Consider the following 18434-nt stretch of genomic DNA (forward strand, 5'->3'; position numbering starts at 1 on the left):
AGGGACAGGCAGAAGAGCTGCAGAGACCAACATGGACATAGGTTAGCATAAGAAGAAAATAAAAAGAAAAATAGCTGTGATGAAGCATACTAGGTGCTGGGATATCAGATACCAGTAACAGCCAGACAAGTTCTTGGGCATCCAGATTTCAAAACATACTGATTTTCAAGGATTTGTCTTTAAATCCTGAAAACATTTTAAAAAGGTTTGAGAGTCCCAAGTAAGCATATGTGTATACATGTACATAAGAAATAATGTAGCTGATCTGAGAAATTACACTATTTATCCTGGTATAATATAGGCATTATTTATAGTGGGAAATTTAATCCCCAAAACTGGGACTTCTGCAGGTTTTTGTGGCTACAAAATACTTATAGATTGCTTGCATGAAAAATCTACATTCAGTGCTCACAGTAAGATTAGTATATGTCATCTGAAGAGATAGAACAATAATTATTTTCACAGATAGTTTTTTTCTGGAATAAAATATATGAGTGCTTGGCAATATTACTAACAACAAACTTTAAAGCATTAGCAAAACAGGCTGGTTTTAATAAAGATTTAAAAACTACCAACAACTCATAGAATTCTCCCTGTGCACTACTTTTTTCAGACACACTTTTTCACTTAAATGAAAAGTCTTCAAAAAAATCTATATGTATTGCATATGAAATTTAAGCACAAAAGTTAGCTGGTGACATATTATTTTACTTACGGCAGCTACAATCAATACAACCAAGGCTCAAAGCAAAGTTTTATGGCTATTTTATAAACTTAGGAATGTATTCTGGGAATTTATAATGGAAAAATTGACTCAACCTGTATTTAAGGAATAAATAGGGCAAGTCCTATTATGGGGTGTAGTCAAAAATGTCTGTGCTACTTCTGCAGAGTTATAGGTATGGCTTGGTCATAGGGAGAGTCGAGGTGGTATTAGGGAGAGGCAAAATGTGGCTGGTGTGTTTGAGATCTTCCCCCCCACCGCCCCCATGCATGAAACCTTTAAGTACTTAGGGTGATACTCTCCAAAGTATTGTGGTACCCATTTGTCTGTGAAAGGAGTACTTTAGATGCTTAAGTGCCTTTGAAAGCATGGTTGTCAGTAGTCAAATTGACAGGATTTAATGTGGAAAAAAATAATTTTCACTCTCATTAAAAGTGTTTACCGTGTTGCTTGTTCATAAGGTGGCTGCATTTGTCCCCAAAAGATAATAAAAAATAAGGGTAAAACCGTGATGCCTTACTGTCTAAAATAATTGCTGATTATTATATAGAAGGGTCTTACTGACACTTGATTTTATGGGGAGTCAAGCTCCTGAAGTCTAGCAGCTGTAGGAGGATTTTGGCTTTGGTTTTGGTGTGGATTTTTTTTTTAATGTGTCTCTAATCCTCAGAGCTGCAATGAAAAGTTTAAAAATATGACTGGAGGATCAAAGGTCATATTGGGCATCTTAGAGGATCAAAGGAGAAAATTAAGAATAACCCCACATTGTGCTATTACTGAAGTTATAAATATGCTTAAGGCAATATCGTAATGGGAGGGTGGCTGATTCAGGGGGGTCTTTTAAGTTTGGGAGTTTCGTCATACTGCTTCTGTCTTAATTCCTGAAACTTATTTTACATGATCCACTATTATTCGTATGAATAATCGACAAGACGAAAAGGAATGAATTTAGATTTTAAACACTAAATGTAGAAAATTAATTATAATATTGTAGGAAACAATCCTGCATGAATAAGAGAATGGATTATATATGGTAGATCTTATTCCACCTCAAATGTTTGTTAATTTAATAAAGAACACCCAGGAGATCTGCTTGCTTATGTTACTTAGTGCTAAAATAGTTCTAAAGAAATTCTACCTTTTTTTTCCCTTATTTTTTAACTTTCAAGACTATACTAGCAATGAAAAATGTCATGACAGTTTTTTGGTAGACACATTTATTAGTAATTTTCTCATTTCTCAATTCCAGGGACCAGTCATTCCCATACCCCTTAGCAGCAGCACTTCATTGGTAGAAGAGCGTATATAAACGCAGGGTGAAAGCAGGTGTTACAGACCCACTCCTCTTTTTTTTGTTTTGGTGTCTTTTTTTGGGAGGATCGCTGGCTGCCCCAAGCACTCTTTACTGTTTGGGGAATTCTGCTTCCTCTGTCCATGTGCCATTAATATCCCTTTCCAATCCGGTGACAATATTGTCAACCCCTGCAGTCTCGTTTCTGCGTTTGTTTCCTTCCATGATGTCCTGTAGGAACCTATAGGACAGTTATATATATAACATTAAAGCAGAAGGTTCGTGTTTGTATTTGATTCTGTATGGTTTTAGAGAAGTTGCTACAGACTTTATGCCTGAACTTCCTTTGCATCTGTTAAACCCTGAGACTTCCGTAAGAAGGGAAATAGGCCTGGATTCTTGTATTTCTTGGAGAGAGCCATCCCATTCCTATATTTTTTCCAGAAGATAAGATTTTAATGGAAAACACTTCTGCTTCTCCCCTCAATGCTTATAAACCATTGGTTTATAGACTCCTATAAGATTTGTTAGAGGTAATACGGTGGAGGCTCAGCTGTGCATACATGCACAGCTTTGAACCCGGTGAAAATCTGTGTTTAAGTGATGTGATCAAAAGTCTGGGGATGTGATGGTCTTGGTCTGAATGTCAAATTCAGACAGCGTAAGATGGTGCAGAGATTGTCAAGGGAAGAAGAGTCACTTCTAAACCAAAAACCTCCTATTTTGATCCAGAATGTATGTTTGTTATGAAAACCACTTGCTGTTTTAAAGCAAAGGCACCTCTCCCTTTGCTGTCCAAACCTCTCAGCCTTGAAAGCCTGCCGGGCAGCAGGGGTGGCATGGGCACGGCTTTGCTCCCCGCCGCCGGTGCAGCCACGGGTGATGCGGGTTTGAAAGCTCTTCATTTTCTGATCCCCTGTAACGCCGACAGCGCTTGCCCGCGGGGTGTGAGCCGCCTCTCTCACCCGGCTGAATTGCATTCGCGTTTGAAGGCTCTTTGGAGGGAGGGAGCGGAAAAATCACTGTTCAGGGGTGGACTAGGGCCCTCCAGGACTTGGCACAAGTTCCCCGGCAGCCCGGGGAGGGGCAGCCCCGACGGTGCCCGGCGGAGCGAGCCTAGCCGTGCCGCTGGGCCGCTGCCCGTGCCCAGCGCCGTCCCTGGGGCCGCTGCCCGTGCCCAGCGCCGTCCCTGGGCCGTTGCCCCTGCCCAGCGCCGTCCCCTGGGCGGCGGGGCCGCTGCAGCCGCCGGGCCGGGCTGCGCAAAGCCGGCTGGCGCGGGCGTGCTGGTGGCCCGGAGCGCGGCGCGGTGGGAAGGGGCTGCCTGCGGGGAAAATAACCCTCCCGTAGGGCACCACCGGGAGAAACCCCGGGGGGAGGGAGGTGAGGAGTCAGCCTGTGAGGTCGGGAGGGACAGGAAGGGCGCCGCTTTTGTGCGCCTTTGGTAAGGTGAAGGCCAGCCTTTTCGCCCACCCCCGTGCTCCAGCAGCCGGGGGGATGCGGGCACAGCCCCCGCACCCCCCCCATCGCCCCCCGAAGGGCTCGGCATGGCGGCCCGCACACGCGGAGGGGCGCGGGGGAAGGTTGTGTTGTGCTCGCCTTGCACTTCCTGGCGAGCGGCCGGGGCTCCCGGCGGCGCCCGACACCTCCCCCCGCCCCGGCCGGGCTCCCCGCGGGCTGCGCCGGGCACCGCTCCCGCCGAGCCCCCCGCGGGGCATCCGCGCTCGCCCCGCCGCCCGGCCGGCCCGGCCCCCCGCCACCGCCGGCCTGCCAGCAGCCTCGCCCCAGCGCCTTCCCCTTTTCGGGATTTCGTGGCGTTTGGGTGTTTTTTCGCGTTGGAGTTGTTTGGGGTTTTTTTTCAGTTTCGGGGAGAGTGCGGCCGGGCTGGGCGAGGGGAAGGAAACTTTCTCACCCCCCCTCCCCAGGATGCTCCGGATATTTTTGAAAGGGCGGAAGAGTGAGAAAGCGAGCAGCGTTTGTAAGGGCATCTCATGCTCTTGAGAAGGTCCTCCCTGACACCTCGCTGCTGGGATTAAAGACTGGAGCTGGAGAAACTCCTCCCCTTCCCTCTGCTTCTCCACTCCCCCCCCCCCCCCCCCCCCCATTTCCCAAGACTATTAAAAAAAAAAGAAAAGAAAAAAAGAAAATAAGGAGCCTGGAGTAACTAGTAACTGCGGACGGTGGGACGGTGGGGAGACGTGGAAGAGGAGCTTCCTTTTCCAGATCCATCGCCCAGCACCACGCCTGAGTGAAGGGATGGGAAGCACTGCCATGGACAAGAAGAAGGATGCCTCCAGCAGCAGCAGCAGCAGCAGCAGTTGCAGCAGCAGCAGCAGCAGCAGGAAAACCTCCAGCCAGAAGAAACTTATGTTGCGAGTGCACATCCCCGTAAGTGGCTCCCTCCTCTTCCTCCGCTTGGGCAGCTGGCGTGGCTTGGGCACTGGGGCATGTTTTTCTCTGACATATAGCGCTGGGAGAGGTGTTTTCTGCCGCTGAGGTCTGAAGTTTGGGGGATGCTGGGCTGGGGGGTGTAGCCGGTGCAACAGGCAAGTCCTCTCCATGTGGGGTGGGTTGGAGCATGGGGTCTTCCCCTGGTCTCTGCCCCCCGTGCAGTGCTGGGAGCTCAGGGTGCAGCGACCGTGGCACCGAGGAGCGAGGATAACTCCAGCTGCACCGCTGCTCCCGTGCCCTGGGCTGTGGGTTTGGTTCAGTATGGCTCATCCAGTTCACACACAGACTTGCAGCGTGGTTTAGTAAAAGGGCTGTTCACCCCCAAAAGCTGGTCTCAGCATCCCCAGGTTTGGCTCTGGGAACTGTCCGTGTCCTGTGACTGAATCAGTGTTTAATCTGACTCTTCCCTCTCTCGAGACTAATCCACATCTGAATTTCCTAGCACCGGGGAGCTCGGGGCTCTCTCAGATTTGGACTCGAGCACTCTGTTTACTGCTGAAAGAGCAGGGACAGTTGTATTGCCTTGGTGGAGCAGACTAGTGAGCTAGGCAGTTTGTTCACGGACTGTTTTGTTTTGTATATTGACATTGTAAAGAAATATGCAAGAAACTACAGTATGTAGATACAGAATAAGCTCAGACCAAAAGTTTCTTTTTATTGCCCGTGAGTACTAAAAGGCTAGCTGGCTCTGTCTTTGGAATTTATATGCCTTTCAAAACTTTGGTTATTGTTTTTGTTTACTATTAGGATGATTTTGTTATCTATGTAACTATTTAGCTTTTTATTCTCAGTCCTGATACGCTTTTGGGTTTGGTGCTTCTGGCAAGAAATGACAGAGTCCCTGTATCGTTTTCTGTGAAATCTGGTTTTGTTTTTTTATTTTTATTTTTTAATCTCTTTATGTAAGAGTGGGAAACAGTCCTACACATGTCTCTGCCAGCCCAACAGGGAGGAAAAAGATATTTCTGGTTCTAAGTTTTCCTTTTGTTTTAGGGAAGAATAAGAAGTCATAGCAAATTTATTAGGTGTCTTGAGTGTGTGGAATAAAATGGAGGAGAAATACATGGCTTTTCTGCAGATTTTATTTTTCTCTGGAGAGGAATGCAAGCCCAAGAGCCTAAGCCAAACTTCTGGAGCTCTTGTGTGCATTCAGTACTAGGAGAAATGGGTCTTGTTTGTGCTAACATGGGTGTCGCCTACACATTTGTGACTGGAGTTTTTAGGCAATAATCTTTGCCATGTTACCAGTAGTACTTCACAACAGAGATGCAAAATACACCACACCAAAGCACCACTCATCCTGCACACCTTATTCCACCCCCCCACCCCACCCCCCCCCCCCCCCCCCGCCTCTGACTCAGTCTAACCGGGAACTTCGGTGCAGCTGGATCTCCACCTCTGCTCCAAAAAGCTGCATTTTCTGCCTGCTGAAGAGCTGTAGCTGGTTTAGGAGATGCTGCAGTTGCTGCAGGTTTTTACACAATCCATCTGGTGCTTTTGAAATACCTTCTGACCACCAGATAACTCTGACCACACCAGTACTTGCAGCAATTTTGCTCATTTTATGGTTGTAAAGCTAAGGTAGAAAAAACACCTGAGTACCTTGTTTGCACTTAAGCATTATTGACAGAGGAAGGCTAATGCTTTTTCTTAATTGCCTCCCTAAGCCCACAGACAAACTTTCTTCCTAAGTGTTGCCTTAGTTCTGTCTTGGATGGAACATCATTAATAGTGGGCCATATTTTTTCATGTTCATTAATACCTTGGCTTCTTTGCTGTGCCGTTTGTCATCTAGGTAGTGGTCCTTATCCAGATACAAGCCTGTAAATGCCTGATATGGCACTGAAGTTGACATGAGTTGTTCACCCAGCTGGAAGAAATTCAAGATTTATTTGGTAATGAGATAACACCTTCCATCTCTCTCTATCCCCAAAATATGATTCCCCTGTTCCATTCTGCATCTTTCTAGCATCCCTGACACGGACTATTGGGCCCAGAGTCTTTCAGGTTGTACTGACATTTTCGATGGTTTTCTGTAATCTGGCAGAGTTTAAATATGACCAGCTATAAGAACGAACATTTTTCTCATTCTCCTCATTTGACAGTGCAATCTGCATTTGAAAAGATCCATTTAGACTGTTTTTTTTTCTCTTTCATAACGTTTTCTTGGCTGTTGTTTTGAAGCATCATTCCTATTATTTCAGTGGCGCCTGTCAGTGTAGCTGTAGTTGTCAAGGGAGCTTTCACCAGACAGTAATTTATATTTTGTTCATCCTCTTCTTTGTGTTGCTGTGAGATCATGTTTATTGCTGAGACATGTAATTCTTGCTCATTGAGATCTTCAAATTAGGAACAAGAGAAGGACTAAAAAGGTCTAAGTAGGAAGGGAGAGAGGAGTCAATTCTGAAAGAGAAAGCAGTGGGACAAAAAGGTATTGTTGCGATGCAGGCTGTTCTAAAATGTATTTATTAGTCATGTAGAAATTCTAACTGAAAAAGTAATGACAAATATTGTGGGGGGAAAAAAAAAAAGAAAGGATAATAATCCAAAATATGCTACAGTTAGGTTAGAGGATTGCAGAATAAGAGGTGTGCCTGAAAAGAAAGTTGTATGCTTTTATTCCTTCTCCCATAGATTTTTTTCTTTTTTTTGGTTTACCTGTGACAGTGGGAAAAAATGGATCAATTGAAGAAAGCTGGTTTTGTGTCTTGCAACACTCCAGGGTATTTCTCAGGTACATCTTTCTCAAGCAAGAACAAGACATGATACAAAAAGCCTGGAAACACTCTGTTTTCACCTTCTTTCTGTGCTCAGTCTCCTTTGGCACAAGTGGGTGGTGCCCAGCCCTTGCTTCTGGGAATAGCGGTAGACCACTAAGTTCCTGCCAGTTGGGTTTCCTAGCTGCTCTCAACTCGGCACTCAGTAGCCAAGAGTAAAGTGGGGGCCACTCTATTCTGTTAGTGTGGCAGGGAAGTATTTGCTAAATTGCTGGACTGATTGGAAAAAGTTTTCGTTTTGTTGTTTTCTTTGTAAATACAGAACCGACTAAACCCTAGTAATTTAGATAGGCTATAATATAATTGCAGGAGCTTTTGTAAAGTAGAGGTCATATCAACCTCCATCTTTCCCAGCAGCATGTTCTGAAGTCTTGAAATTAGAGATGCCTAAATGGAAATTTCTGGTCCAAATATCTTTGAAAGCTGCTACAGATTTGAATAGAAACCTTTGCTCTCTGGATGCATCACATCCGTAATATGAAGACATTAGCGTTATAAAATTCCTTTTTAAGCCATTAGAAGTTAATGATTGGCCATTGCTTTGAACATTTTAAAAACTGTTCTAAGATGGGATGCAATTGTCTGCTGAGCAGAAGCTCACAGCAGTGAGATTGGTATGTTCTTTTGTCATCTTGCAAAATTGATCTATTCTAACGTTGTTACTGTTGTAATCCTGTTGCTGAAAAAAAAAAAAAGGGGAGTTTCTGCTCTTGCTTACTTTGAATTTCGTCTGGGATTATTCAGTCAGTGCCAGCAAAGTTATGTTGTATTTACACTAGCACGACTGAGGCCAGGACCTGTCTCGAGAGCTTCACCATGGCAAGTGCCAAGCATCTGCTGGTCCCAGCAGGTAGAAATTGCAGAACCTTGCCACTTCCTTGGATTTTTCCCAAATATATCACAAGGTGACTTTTTATTCAAAAGAACAAAGAGATTTTTTCACAAGGATGACAAAAATAACATCTGCAAATTAATATAAAAACATCTTTCAGTTCAGTTACGTGGCTGTTGCCTCTGGTACTTCAACCCTGACAGCAGAGTTGATGCATTAGAAGCATGCTCTTGGAGATCATGATCCTTTATTTTCAATGTCACACAAACACCTCTGCACGCTTTCTCCCATCTCTTTGTCAACTTCTGTGATTTTGAACAGACCCCTCAATGTGCAAATTTATAGCCGTTTCCAGGCCTGTTGTTATGTTGGGATGCCAGGCTGAAACATCAGATGGCTTAAATATTTCTAACCTGATAGATGACAGTGATGTTCTGACAGCTAGTGTTGGCTCGGGCTCTGCCCCTCCATCTTGCTTCCCACATTTGCAAAGTCATTAATGGCTGCATGCCTAAGAAATCACTGTGAAATGATTTTGTTCTGACACAGTTTTTGCAGGGTGCTTCTTGTCTCCCAGTAATTGCTGGGTGGGCTGATAAGAACAGCACTTCAGTTTAGGGATCACTTTAGGAAGCTGTAGATGAGGAATAAGCTGGTTGATTCTTTCAAAGAAGGTGAGGGAATCAGCTTCCAGTGTGATCTAGGTATGAAAAAAATGTTTGTTTTCTTGGGAAAAGGAGGTGGGGGGAGAGCGAGACAGAGGAGAGAGAAGTATTTCACTAGAATTGAATCTGCAGCTGTCCTCCTCCTTGCTATCATAGGGCAGACTGAGCTGTCCTGAGCCTCTGTGGCCTTGAAGTTTAAATTTGGATTCCTCCCTAAAGGGCTGATATATTAAAGATCCGGAAGGGCAAGGAGTACTTGCTCAGGAGTGTTGAGATTGCACTTTGAATCTATCTGAAGGAAAAAAAGAAAGGATTCATGTTTACAGTCATAATAGCTGCTGCTGTAATTAGGGACGTTCTTAGTCTTTTTTTTTGTTTGTTTGTTTTAAAGCATGAGACAAACTAATCATCAGCTTATTGAAAAGTACTGCTTCTTTAAAATATCACTTCTTTGGGTAGGAGATTCTGCTCCTAAATGGTCTCATCCAACCTCCTTTGTATATACCTGTGAGCCTGTGAGGACTGTTGGCTCAGAGGAATGTGAGTTTGCTTGGAGGAATAAGTCATGAATGTGGAAGGAACCTCACAGAAATGTGGATGGTGAGACTTACGGCCTCAGGGAAGGTTACTCACACCGTGCTCATATTGGGGGAATTACTGAAACAGAATAAAATTGCATGCTTCTAGAGGGATCAAGAGTGAAGTGGAAGGTAGTGGTCTCCAATTGGGAGGTTACAGTGCCTGTTCACAGACCTGCACCACAGTGCATTCAAGGGAGCTGTTCAGTTGTGACTGAAAGCAGAATTTGACTCTGAAGACAGGATTCAACAATCATTTTGTTGATGATGTATGGACAGTCATCGAAGTAGGTTGGTGTGCCTGTCTGCTGGTTTGGCAGGGCTAACAGGAGTAGAAAGGAGCTAAAACTGTGTCACCATGGTGGTTGGTAGACCAAATTATGGACATTCATGTTGAGTAAGTACCACATATAATCCTCATCCCTTTGAAGAAGAGGTGAATTTATATCAAAAGGCATCACATGCATAGGGACTAATGAAAGAGCAGAGTTGGTTACAAGAGAAATGAAGCATCAAGGAAGACATTGGTGGCAGACAGGAGATGTCACAGAATATGTCTGTCTGGCATAGAAACAGCGCCTTGGTGGGCTAGGTTACCCTAAACCAATCATCACGCTTTGACAATTAGTCTGCTTTCAGGGCCTGATCTAGTTGCAGAGGACTGCTGTCTTAATTTTCTGCAGACACACTGGAGAAAGTGTTATGGCCTAACAAATACGGAGAGTTGTGCATGTCTTCAAAGACAAAAAGAAAAAGCAGCTTGAATGTATCTTGGATGGAGTATGTTTTTTCTCCTGGAAAGGAGAACTTAGGTATTCACATAAATATGAGATGCCATCAATAAATATAAAGTATTATTGTTGGGTTGGTGATGCAGTGCTATGCTAGTAGTGAACGATTTCTAGTATTAGCAGTGAGTTGAAACAGTGATGTATATGACAATTTCTGCAGCAGAATGTTTTTTGTGTTTATTCTTCAGGTAGTTGTAGAAACTGGAGCATAATGCTTCAGTTTAGTGTTTGCTTCTGTAATACTGTCTCTCTTAAATTGCTTGCATATAACTACATATGGAATCTTTAAAGCATGAAAGCATTATTTACACAGTAGAGAACCAAAACATAACATGGTACTTCAGTTTTTGACATTGAGGATTCATAGAATGGTACATAGCGTGCTTTAAATTTTTATATAATTTAGCATGACAGTAAATTACATTATGTAGGCATGACTTAGTAGGATGCATAGCCAATGCATTGCAGTACGTGTTTCATGGTTGTCATTTATATCACATACCATGATTGTTCAGACCTTTATGGTCATTATTGCAAAGGGTGCCTGTGACCCTCTGCTCCAAAACAAGAACCTGTGTCATAAGCCGAAGACTTAATCTATTTTTGCAATCAGGGTGATAGAGCTATATGCCTTTTTTAAGTTGCTGGAGAACACATGAATTGATCTGGATTTTCATTAGGAAGAAACATGTGCATCATAAGCATTATCTGTCATGTTATGAAGCCTTTATCATCATTTATTCACAACAGGCATTGTGCATTTTGCGGTTACCTTTTCATGTCAGTAATACTGCTGGAACGATGAAAATAAGAAAATACTCTCCTTCTGCAAGCTGAAGAAAGAAAAACTGTCTGAGTGGTCAGAGTACTGTCTTGCAGCACTACAAATCACAGGATTTTCCTGCTCAATTGTAGACGTACTAGTGGTCTTTTATAAATGACTGAAGTTCGGATCTGGTTTGTGGAAGTTACATGCCTGTTGATTCCTTTAGAAAAGTTTGGAAACACATTTTCCATGGAATTAGAGAAATCAATACTTGGTGAGTCAGATTAGGGGTAACATTTGAATCCAAGCATGAAGAAACATTTCAATGAAGGCAAGCTGTCCATAGAAGAGGTATAGTTGTAAGAATATGATGGATTAAACAGGTGCCATTAACATTGCCTGTAGCCTGCCTAGTGGAAGAAATGGATTGTTACCTGCATGCCACTTATTTTTAATGGATCTACATGGAAACTGGGAAAGACATCTAGAATTATGCACAGAATACTGAAGCGTGTCACAATTGACTTATGTTTTTGCTACCTAGCCATAATCATTGACAAATTTCCACAGATTCGGGACTGTTCTATGCCTTTACATAGTTCTGCATTTAATATGTTTGCTAAGCCTGTGTTGCCTTGCATTTGATGATGTGGCCTTTAAAAGGTATAACTTCTAACAAGTGTTTTTAAAGAATTGTGGAATAGTTGAGGTTGGAAGAGACCTCTGGAGATTGTCTAGTCCAATCCTTCTGCTGACCCTGCAGTCAGCTACAGCAGGTTGCTCAGAACTGTGTCCTATCAGATTTTTAATATCACCAAGGATGGAGATTGCACAGTTTCATTGCTCTGAAGGAATGCATTTGGGCAAGTGAGAGCTCCTTGAGAGTAAATATAGTTCAGCCACTACACAGGCACATTGAATTTAACTCTGCAGTTGGTTGGATCTTGTCCCAGAAGCATAGAGTCCATGTGGGGAATGAAACTGGATTTGATTGTGTAGTGTAGAGACTTTGAGAAAAGCAGGCTCTGAGATAGGAGTTGAAACTGGAGGCACAATAGTGCCAACGAGGCTTGTGGAAGAAAGGGACGGTAAGGAACAGATTAAAAAAGGTGCTTAGTCAGTGTTATCACAATATGTATGGGAGTTTACCAGCTTCTCAGTAGAGCATTGCATCTTCTGGAATGTGGTTTTCATCATGCGTTGTCATTCCTTCTGTATAAATTAATTAGAGGGGGATTTGCTGTTACTGAGTATTAATCATGGCTTCTATGTTGGAAGTGTGATCTAAACCAAGAGGCATGAGGAAGGATGTTCGGGGTTAAGAGCACTAAATCATCGCCTAGCTGCCTGAATCTCTGTCTGGTGTATTGCCTGAGGTTGGGCAGAGAAGAGTCCTTGACGTAAGCTTTGCATTTCTGAATGGCTGAAGCTTGAAGTCCACAAAGAATAAACTTTTGAAGTATCACTGTGCCACACTGAAACACTGAAACATCTTAAGGGATGTTCTTTCCATCCATGACTGAATGCTGTTGAACTAGATGTCTATGCGTGCATAAGGATCCATATGTTAGTAAGTCAAATTCTCTGAAGCATTTAAAGCCTTTATAGATGTTATAGACTGGAGGCAGGTGAGAGGAAATGACATTGTCCCTGCAGTACTGATATTCAAGTAGGTGGCTGGAGTTTAAGCAACTTGCCCCATGTTGTGCAGGAGTGTGACAACTGGACTCATGAAGTCTTGAGACCTAGTTCACTTTTCTTAACCTTAAGCCCCATCTTTTTCCTGTGGTATTTGTCCCATAAAGATCCATGTGCAAGCTCAACCTAAGTCAGCAATGATGGAAAGTGGTTTTCCTTTTGTTTTTTGAAAGTAAGTGTGATGTGAAAGGATTCCAGTCTAATGTCTACGGACAGTCATGCAGTGTTCTAAAATAACACTGGTAGGGACTCTTTGGCAGACTGATCAGGAGGACCAAGGACTGAGTATATTAGATAACTTAGGGGAGACTATTAACTTCCAGCATCCAAAGTGGTACTTCAGTGAGCGTGCCTAATTATCACACCTTCCATGTGGTTCATGTGGTTGTTGAACATTGTGAAATGTTAGTCTTTTTGTTTGTTTGTTATGGATAGCTGATGGCACATCAGTTGTAGGGTTCTTGAAACAAGGCATCTACAGCCATTTAGCATGTTGTCATGTATAAACTAAAGCAGATGGGGTTTCGGACATCTGAAATAGCACTTTACCAGCCATGTTCATCTTACAGCACCCTCCAAAGAGTTTGCAGGCATCCTGTCTCCATTCCAGCACTCCACTGACTTGTCTTTCCAGTTTTTGGAGCTGGGCATTCCCCAGTACTGCTGCTAGCTAGTGCAAGAGAGAGACTACTAGCATGGTCTCAAACACTGTTCTTCTTGGATACTCCTTCCGCTAATGCTAGATCAACTCTACAGTTTTATGGGAAAATGGAGAGCTTCTGCCATCTGAGAAGTTGAGCCAACATTATTCATAACCATAAGATTTATAGCCTGAAATGAATGGGAGGTAGAAGATGTTATTCAGCTGTTCCTTTACCCTTTTATTTAGCTAGTTGGTATTAAAGGTAAATACTAATTTAATAGACTTCTTTTAGTTGGGTGACAATTAATTATACATTTTCCTTATATTTTTTATGTTTTTGAGAATGACTGTACATGCTCTAAGCTATGCAGAGGCAGGAGGGTACATGCCAGCATTCTTCTTTATAAAGCAATACCAGTAATGCAAAAACTGCAATTACTTCAATTATTTTTTCTGTATTGTGTACTTAAGAGTTCTGGCTCCTTTCACTGTGGCAGACCTGTGGAGGCATCATCAGCTGGCATGCAAAAGTCACTGTTAAATGAACTCTTTTGATTTTCAGCTGTAAAACACTGAAGTCAATAAAAGAGGAAAAATGCCTTACTTACCCATGTACAATAGCGAGCTAGTCTCCATTACTTAGTAAGACAAAAATGTTTTTCACCCAGTATTCATCAGCTGGCCTATGCACCTCAACCAATAGTTACCAAGGCAGAGCGAGCTGCTATTCACCGGTTGGCTTTATTAACAGACTATATGCATCCTCCCATCCCACCATAATGCTGAATAAAACACACTACCTTACCATGCCTTCTTAGTTAGCCACCAGATTTTATTTTCATGATATTCGTTGTCAGATAAAATGAGTGGTAACTTGGTAAGCCTTGGTAACTCATTCCCTTTTGATGTCCATCTGTCTATAATCTGAGATCCAGAAATCAGAGACCAACAGATGACTCGAGCTGGCTTGAAATGCCATTCACAAGATTAATTCTTGAGGAAAAAAGATGCTAAGAAGCCTAGTAGTTCAGTAGGATGGGATTTTAAAAAGAATTTAGGCACATTAGATCCCTTTGCAGTATTTGAAGATCCTATTAATTTAGCATCAGGATGTCCTTAAATACATTTGAAAATCAAGCTTTACGTCTTTCAAGCTTTCAAGATGCCATCTTCCCTCTCTGCTATTTATACCTGTATTATGAACCAGAAACTGATTTTCCTACTTGTCCACTCCCAATAACATTCTCTTTCACCTGATTGCTAAAATGGAAAAAAACCCAACAACCAACCAAAAACCCCCAAGCCAGATGCTTGTTTTTGATGAAACAGAGATTGAAAGTAATACTAGGAACTAATATGGGAAGACATAAATAGCAGCTGTTCTCTTGATGATAAAGACTGAAACTAATACTGATACTTCGTGCAGTGCAATCCATTGTGAGACATGATAAAGTCTATGTACAACCTTACATTTGACTGAGAGTGACCAAGTATTATATATGATAAAGAATTCAAAAGGAAATTCCTTTTCTGTTCCCTTCAACTTTTAAATGTAACTTGAGAAAAAGCTGCAATCATTTAAAATTTGAGAGGATTTTTGATTTATGTATTTTTTACTTGGCTAAACTTTTAAAGTTTTGCGAACTACTGTAGGCATTTAATGTGTTTAGACTCACTGTGGATCATTATTTCAAATTTACTTTCAAATATGACTGTTTTAAAAGGAAAAATATGTTTTACTGCCATAATCTGCATATACTTTTTTTCAGCGTGTTTATGAAGCAAAGATATTTGAGTTTAAAGGTATTTCGAGTTCTGCAAGGCACTGTCAATATTGCTTTGTGAGCTGCTGCTTGTTGAACTCACTGGAGAGAAATGGGAGGACACAGAGGAGCTAGCTCCTCAGGTCGTGAGGTGGGTTAACCAACTTAGTCTTTGAAATTTCACTATACGTATCAGCTGTAAAACAAGCTTTTAGCCTTGACTGTACTTGGGTTGAAGTAACTGAGGAAGAGGCACGCATGTAAAAGCGAAGGTTAGTAATATCAACGGCAGTTTAATGGATGAGAGTTGGAGCACACAGGCTGAACATCTGGGGACATATGTCGGGGGATCACCTTCTCATGAAGGAACAGCAAAATCTAATTTCTCTGGACTTTAGCAACAAAATGAGAGGAAATATTAAGTATACACTCTAAGGGAACATCCGTTTTCAGAGAAGGTATTTCTAAGAGTTCAATTGCAGAGAGCAATAGGTACCTTTGATTACGTTTTATGGTTTTGAATGTTCTGTGCACTTGACTAGGTTAATTTAAAAAACATGTAAAGACACAAGTGCAAAGCCTGTGTGTGTGAGGGGAAACAGCCCTGTGTACAGCTGTTTACTATAAGCTGAATACATTCAGTGTGTATGTACAAGCTGGCAAATTGCTCATGTTGCAGAGAAATTAACTGTGATGGAAAATGCAGTAGACAATTAATTCAGGAAAAAACCCCACATTATGAATATGCTTCTGCCTGATGTTAAAACATCTGGATTTAGTTTCTAGCTGTAATAAGATCGGTTTTGATTTCGTATCCTGTGTTTTAATGTCACAAAGCAAACAGAACAACGGGCTGACTTTGTATCTTGACCTTTAGGCCATTTTTATTTCGGTGGGGTTTGGTTTTGGGGTTTATTTTGTTTGTTTGTTTACAAGACTAAGTAATTTAAAGTCTGATCACCTGGGGTATTGTGCTAAGAGATTAATGTATATTTATTTGAGTCCTATTATCTCAGATAGTCGTAACCAGGACTAACTTTCTTCTTCCTTGTCTCTGTCTGCTTCCCTGCATAGAAGGCAGTTGCTGTAGAAGGCCTCCAAGTCATGTCATGTCAAATAATGCATGGTCTTCAGAGCTCACTGGGGGAGAGAAAAGTCTGGGAACAATGTGAGCAGGCACAGCCAGGCACTTCCACTAATTGTTGATGTGGACGATGGAATACAAAAGCAGAAGGAGGGAGGGGGAATGGAAATGTGTCTTGGTGTGGAAACGACTGTGTAAAAACAAATACGCCTGGGCTTGTTCATTGGGAACGTACATGTTGCACAGGAGAACTCCCACAACAGGAATCCTCTGCTTTAGTCTGCCCCTGCCAGATAATTTTAAAAAGTTATTTTTTAAATTTATTTACCTAGAGGTAAAGCTTAGAGGCTTTCTTGGCTATTGAGCATGTGGACTTCAGCAACCATGAATTGTAACAGGAAGAGACATTTCGACTGGTAATGTGTCTGAGCTTTCATGTCCCGCTGCCCTTCTGCAACACTTGCACTGTTGGAGAAGTCACAGTGCAAACTGTTGCTGTTCACAATAGGTTTCCCTCCAACCCTGATGGAGTAGCAATTTTTAAACACCAGCCAGGCAGCCTGGCAACAGTGTCTTGTGGATTATTTTTTTTTTTTTTAATTGGTTGGAAACAGGAGTGCTGAGGTACTAACAGACTGGCTCCTGTTCTTACCGCTGCCGTCAAGAGTGGTTCCAAAGAATGTTTATCAATATAGTGATAGGCACTTTATATATATATAAAATACAAATACATATATATGTATATATTATATATATATAAAATAATATATGAAAATGTGCAAATTACTGCTGAGTTCACTTGAAACTATAAGTTAAGTTTTGGTTCTAGTTATTTGGTATTGCCTAAATACTGGGAATGATACGAGTGACACACAGGGTGCTTGCATGTTCATCTATGCCTGAAAGATGACCATGCTGAAAAGTAAGTATTTCTGCAGTGAAATGCAACAGCTGCAATTAGTAATCAGCACAATGCAACACATTTGGTAAAAATCCAAATGCTTACTTTATCCATTTATTAAATGAGTTGAAAATGTCTAACTGAACCAAAAACTATTATGGAGGCAAAAGGAAAGAAAATGGCCAGCAGAAACACAAATTTGTTGATTATATAATGGACCTATCATTAGTAACTTGATTATGACAATGCACTTGCTTTTTCTCCAAGAAAGATACTTGTTCCTACCAGGGCTGATTGAACTTGAGAAGCAGTTTGATTATTGCAGAGTGTGTTTTAAATGGAAAAGGATAATAAAGTTAAGTAAGATGGAAAACTACTTGCTGGTAGAAATATGATTGCTGATAGCATTGCAGAAAAGTGAGAATGCAGAAATGGATGGTTTATCCAAGGAGTTAGATTTATCTCTTTTTAGTTAAAATTATGTAAATTCAGTGATATGAAAGTTATCACGAGGAGAACCCTGAAGGCTGATGATGGCTCAGAGTGCAAATTAAGTTCATCATATGAAATTCTTCACAACAGTCCGTTGTGGTGCTTCTATTTTGACAGGCAGGATTGGCCTTGCAGCAATTACCACTGAAGATATTCATCACTGTAGTGTGGAAATCTGACTTCCTGGCACCGGGCTGGGAACTTCATTTCACAGTGATCTCCTTAACATCTTTGCTGACTAAGACTAATTTTGAGCACGTTGCCAAAAGGTCTTAGTTTCTCAGTCTTCTTCCTAGTCTTCCAGTTTTCACATCAGATTTCTCTTGATTATGTGTTGCTATTTTTGTAAGCCTGTGATCCTGAATGCTAATGGGAGCCACAAGGGGGACACCCACGGTTAGCGTTTTAGGGGACTTAAATAGTTTTCTTTTTTTTGCTTAAGTGACCTGTTTGGTGCAGATCAGGGAATGGCTGACCCTGCTGGACCAAGATTTCCATGTATGAGCTGATCACCACTAAATATACTGAGTATGATTCTGGTATTACTTGCCTTAGGGGAAGTATTTTCCCTGTTGTCACCGAAACTGCTGTCATCAGTGGGGTTTGAGCTGGAGGCACTATTTCTGCATGAGGTGAAAATGTTAAGATTTCATTATGGCTCTCTGCAGGTTAGAGGGTTGGGAGAAGGAACCACATGAAGCTTGTGAGTGTATAAAGTATACATGAGAGAAGTATGGAGTAATGCTAAATACCTCATAAATGGATACCAAAATATCAGTGGGGTTTTTTTCAGTTTTGCAATAGTTCAATGTGACAAACATATAAGTTTCTTCAGGGTGTTCTGCTGAGAGCTTTCTCAACAATTTTTTCAGTACTGCTTACCACAAATCTTAGCACATTCAACAGGACTGTGCAGAATGCCTGATACAAGAGATCTGCAATGGAGATGGGAGTGTGAAACCACGGTTATAGTGGTAATAT

General features: G+C 41.9%; 1 protein-coding gene across 1 annotated transcript in view; it reads left to right on the top strand.

Annotated features, from left to right (window-relative positions):
• Positions 1 to 3786: 3786 nt before the first annotated feature.
• PRKAG2 (protein kinase AMP-activated non-catalytic subunit gamma 2) overlaps positions 3787 to 18434 on the top strand; it is a 223167-nt gene continuing 208519 nt past the window's right edge. The window contains exon 1 of the mRNA XM_040592754.1: positions 3787 to 4400. Within this exon, the coding sequence (XP_040448688.1) occupies positions 4269 to 4400 (132 nt within the window). The 5' untranslated portion in view covers positions 3787 to 4268. The remainder of the gene's footprint in view (positions 4401 to 18434) is intronic.

Source organism: Falco naumanni, chromosome 4, assembly GCF_017639655.2.
Source record: "Falco naumanni isolate bFalNau1 chromosome 4, bFalNau1.pat, whole genome shotgun sequence".
Lineage (NCBI taxonomy): Eukaryota > Metazoa > Chordata > Aves > Falconiformes > Falconidae > Falco > Falco naumanni.